This window comes from Bison bison, unplaced genomic scaffold, assembly GCF_000754665.1.
Source record: "Bison bison bison isolate TAMUID 2011002044 unplaced genomic scaffold, Bison_UMD1.0 scf7180017864141, whole genome shotgun sequence".
Lineage (NCBI taxonomy): Eukaryota > Metazoa > Chordata > Mammalia > Artiodactyla > Bovidae > Bison > Bison bison.
Genome location: NW_011494713.1, coordinates 770,344 through 775,469, shown reverse-complemented (window position 1 = coordinate 775,469; position 5,126 = coordinate 770,344). Strand labels below are relative to the sequence as shown.

Here is a 5,126-nt window from a genome sequence, read left to right as displayed (position 1 = left end):
CATCTCCATCCTCCAGTATCTATCAAAATTCCCCTCCCTCTCACCTATCCCTTCTGCAGGTCTTGGTAGCTGGTGTGATTAAGTGACCCAAACACTCTTTAGGTCTCTGAAAGCGTTAGTTGCTCAGTCATGTCCATCTCTTTGCAATCCCATAGACTGTAACCCACCAGGCTCCTCTGTCCACGGGATTCTCCAGGCAAGAATACTGGAGTGGGTTGCCATTCCCTTCTCCAGGGGATCTTCCCAACCCAGGGATCGAACCTGGGTCTTCCACACTGCAGGCAGATTCTTTACCATCTGAGCCACCAGGGAAATCCTTACGCGTCTGAGCCTCTAGCAATCATATCGTCATCATCCCAGGGTAGTTGTGACATGTCCATTCATGTCAGAATTAGTGGATCACTCGAGTGCCACCCATAGTCAACCTGCTGCCACTGTGCAGAAGCAATTTTACCTCTTTTAGCTCATCTGGGTCCTGCCTGGTGGGCTGTGACACAAGAGTCTAAAGTAAACCATTGCAACCACAGTTTGCAGTGAAACTGTACCCTTGCTATGTCCTCTGTGGAAGGACTGCACCCACTACACGACTGGGACGACTAACCATGCAGAGCTCACAGGTGCAGAGATACACACAGCTACACGAAGTACCCCAGTGGAACACTGGGAGCTACAGTAAGTAGAACTACCTGTTTCCACCTCCTGCTTCCCAGACCTGGGGAAGAGAATCAAGTGGAAATTTCTAATTTAGTGCCTATACTGCATCCTGAAAGATGGCAGCCCATCCTTGCAGAGTATTTCCTCTGAGTTGGAGCTTCATCTGTGGCTTCTCAAGACTTTCAGCAATCCAAGAGGCCAACTGCCTCTGGATGGTACAGTTTGTGATACAACCAGTGGACACCAAGGCACAGCACCCCCTCCCCACCAATACACACACACACACACACCATTTCCCAACAAACTCAGTCCCTTGTTCTAATGCTGCATTGTATGTGATTCCATATCTGTGGATCAAGGACTCAATTGGTAACATTAAACATATACTAAGTTGACAAGTAAAAATAATTAATTATACGCTAAATTTAAAAATCAATAAAATAGTTTTTGCCCCAGAAGCTCACAGTCTCAGAATCAAATACCCACAGCAATGTCCTACTTCATCAATCCATACCATACTCCTAACAAGAACATATAAATGCTCTCTAGGTATTGATAAACCATCATCACAAACCCTTAATCATAATCACTGAAAATACTCAAGTGGTAACAAAAATATATTTTTATGCCCAATATTCATTAGTTGGCAACAGTTAATACTAACCATAATTTCCACTGGGTTGGTCACAAAGTTCATTAGAGTTCTTCAAAAAACCAAAATGAAAAATTCAAATGAACTTTGTGGCCAACCCAATAAAATTAATTGGTAATATTTAACAAGTTCAGTTCTATGAATCTTAAATTATTATACTGTACATCTTTAAATCCAAATTTTACAACAAAATGATGATGTGTATGTTGCTATTTTTAGATTCTATATCTAAATCAAGTTCAAATAATAATCAAATTACTTAATTAATATATATCACTAATACAATATTTATTCAAAGATTACTAAATAATCATTTATATTTTCAGATTCATTCTAAATAGAAACTTTCTAAACTGTCCAATGGCCAGGTTTATTATGCTGGCTTTATTTGAATAAATAATGAACTTAGAAAATAAACCTACATGGACAATTTCAGAACAATGCAATATGTCCAAAAGCAGGATAAAAAATGACACTAACTTTATTTTTTTTTTCTTGATAGTCAAGAAGATTTATTAATATAGGATGCTTCTGAGGGATATAAGCAGGGAGGCAAGGAGCTCTGCCAATACAAACTTTAATTCAGAGTAATTTTCTTCCTAAAAACCCAAAGCAGTTGTTTGTTTTTTTCCCATATGCCCCATATGTTGACAATGGTCTTGTTTAAGAAGAAAAGGAAATCTGCAACTCACCTTTGTACACCATAAGGCCTTTCCAAAATAGGCTCTTTGAATGGAGGAGGAATGTGACCAAAATAATCAGGATAAGCCACTTCTGAATATTCTGGGACAGACTTTGTACTTTTTACAATCTCAATATAAAGATCAGAGTCATGGAGTGTTGGTACATCAGGGACTTCAACTGATGCTTGTTCCACTGATGAAGTAGACTCCGTGTCTTCATCATCTTCAGTTTCGACTCCAGTACAGCAGAGCTTGCCTAGCTGAACCGTTCTTCCCTCAAACAGAACATTTCCACAAGCAGCCACATGTGAACATGCTTTAGTGCACGTAAGGACAGTGACAGGGAGACCATAGTCCTTCATTCCTGCAGTAAAACCTGGGGCTGTTTGAGATGGAAAATTCTGCAACGTAATTCGGTCCAAGGCCTTCACTATATCATTGTTTAAGCCGTGGCCTGATGAAATAGTTCTGTTTTGATCATCGAGCTGCTGTTGGAATGTTCTGTCATTATCTTTAATGTCTTCTTTTGCCAGGTCCACAGAGGCAGGTTTCTCATTACCTTCATCTCCTTTAGGAGACACAGTCGTCTTCATTACCATTCCTTTTCTTAAACTGCCTGAATTCCCAGATGCTTCCTCTCCTGCTGTGGGAACAACAATAGGACCACGAACTTTTCCCTCAAATACAAAAGGCTTTGGTTCTTTGGAGATTAAATCATAGCCCTTTGAAAATAAAAAAAAATGTTTAAGCTTTTATGTGTAAATGTTAACACATATTAAAACACATATTAAACTAAGATCATATTTTATATGCTGATTCAGAAACCTAACAAGTGAAAATTTTAAAGACGGATACAACAGGTACATTTTAAATTTGCTAACAGAAGATAAAATGTTTAACCAGCACAAAATTCATTACACTTATTTTACTATTATAAAAACAGTTCCTGTAAATAACAAATGTGGGAAGTTTTAGGAAAGCATAAAGACATTAATATCATCCAAAATCTATGAAAGGAAATACAACAGCTAAATTGTTATTCATTGATTCAACAGATATTTAGAGTGTTTGTTTTGTGCCAAGCACTGTTTCAGGCACTTAAGATGCATCAGTTTAAAAGGAAAAAAAAAAAACTCTTCCCCTTTGTAGCTTATATTTTTCTAGAGAAGAAGGGGAGAGGACTGTCAAAACAAAAATTAAAAAACATTATAAAAATATATTTTATGGAATGTTAGAAAGGGGTAAAGGAGGAAAGGGGTAATAGGAATCAGGAGTGCTGGAGGGGGAGAGGTAGGTGGCAGTATCAATGCCATTGGTTAGGGAGGCCTCACTGAACAGATACAAGCAAAGACTGTGAGGTTGCTGGTACCCAGGCCCCTGAGTGGGAGAAGGCCTGGTGTGGTCAGAGAACAGCAGGGAGGTTAAGATGGCCAGAACTGAAGGACCAAGATGAAGTCCAAGAGGTGAAGAGGGCCAGATACTACAGGGCCCTGCAAGCTATTTTAAGAATTTTGGTTTTTACCCTGAAAGAGACTAGGAGCCACTGGAAGGTTTTGAGGAGAAGAGTGCCATGACGTGACTTATTTGGGGAGGGAGGAGCAGACAAAAACCAAAAACTGTAGTACAGTGTTTCTTAACCACAGCATTTAAACATTTGGGGCTAAATAATTTTTTTGTTTAATTTGGTTCTGTCTTTCTGGGGAGGAGCAGGGCACCAGAGTGGGGTGGGTATAGATGTAGGAAGATCAATTAAGAGTCTTCTGCAGGGACTTCCCTGATGGTCCAGTGGTTAAGAATCACCCTTCCAATGCAGGGGACATGGGTTTTATCCTTGGCTGGGTAACTAAGATCCCACAGGCCAAGGGGCAACTAAGCCTGCACACTGCAACTGCTAAGCCCGTGAGCCGCAACCAGACACAAGCCCACACCACAGTGAAGATCCTGTGTGCCTCAACTGAGACCCAAAACTGCCAAATAAAAAAAAGTAAACAAAAAATGTTTTTAAGAAAGAATCTTCTGCAGTTACCTACAGAAGCTGGTAAGAAGTGGTGGTATTTTAAATGCACTGTGAGCCAGAGACAGGATATCCTAAAATTGATCAGATACAGGGCAGAAGGTACAAATAGAGGTCATAGATGGTGCCAAGTGTTTGCCTGAACAACTGAAAAGCATCAGGAGTTAGCTCTGATATGTTAAGTGTGAGCTATTCACATACAGACAAGGACATAAAGCAGGCAAATGGATGTATGCTTCAAACTCAGAAGAAAGCTGTATACAGAAGATGTAAACTTGAGAGTCATTTACATACAGATACTACTCTAAGCCATGAGACTGGAAATTATCAGTGGAAAGAAACAGAGAAGAGGACAAAGACTGTACCTTGGGATACTACAATCTTAAAGAGGTTGAAGAAATGAAAACAAAACAACAGGATATGGAGAAGGAAAAACTGGGCTGGAAAGATAAAAAACCAGGAAAGAAAAGTGTCCTGGAAGACAAGTTAAAAAAAGTATACTACTGACAGATCAAGTAGTCTTTTCTCTTTCTATACTTTTAGACATTATTTTGATCCATATAACACTTTATCAAAGAAAATACCTCAATTGAGCTAACCTTTATTCTATTGTTTGGCATTAAATCCTTTACATATTAGGGAAGGATTTAAGCCATTTACAAAATTTTGCTATTATAAAGAACTCTGCAATGAACATCCTTTTGCATAAAATTTTTTGTTTAGGATCATTTCCTAAGCACTGAAATAAAGTTACAGGGTCAGATACTAATCAATTTTAATGTTTAACACAAGTTGTCCAAATGCTTTCCAAAAATACTTATATTAATACTATTCCCAGTAACTTTATATGAGAATATCTAATTCAACTTCTCTATTCTTTGACAACATTAGATACCACAGTTTTTAAAAGCTTTTTCTAAAGTGGTAGATAAGAAATATCATCTTACTACCATTTTAATTTCTCTGACTGCTGGAAAAGCAAACAATTTTCCATACATCTGTTAATCAGTTTAATTATTCACAGGTAATATATTTGTTGCTAGAATATAGGGTTTTTCGTTTTATAGTATAAATTCTCACATTTATTTACACACACACACACACACATACACAAATACACGGG

General features: G+C 38.3%; 1 protein-coding gene across 1 annotated transcript in view; it reads right to left on the bottom strand.

The window, feature by feature from the left end:
* AGTPBP1 (ATP/GTP binding protein 1) overlaps positions 1 to 5,126 on the bottom strand; it is a 188,776-nt gene that overhangs the window by 79,407 nt on the left and 104,243 nt on the right. Inside the window, exon 14 of the mRNA XM_010840172.1 lies at positions 1,999 to 2,711. Coding sequence (XP_010838474.1) covers positions 1,999 to 2,711 — 713 coding nt within the window. The remainder of the gene's footprint in view (positions 1 to 1,998; positions 2,712 to 5,126) is intronic.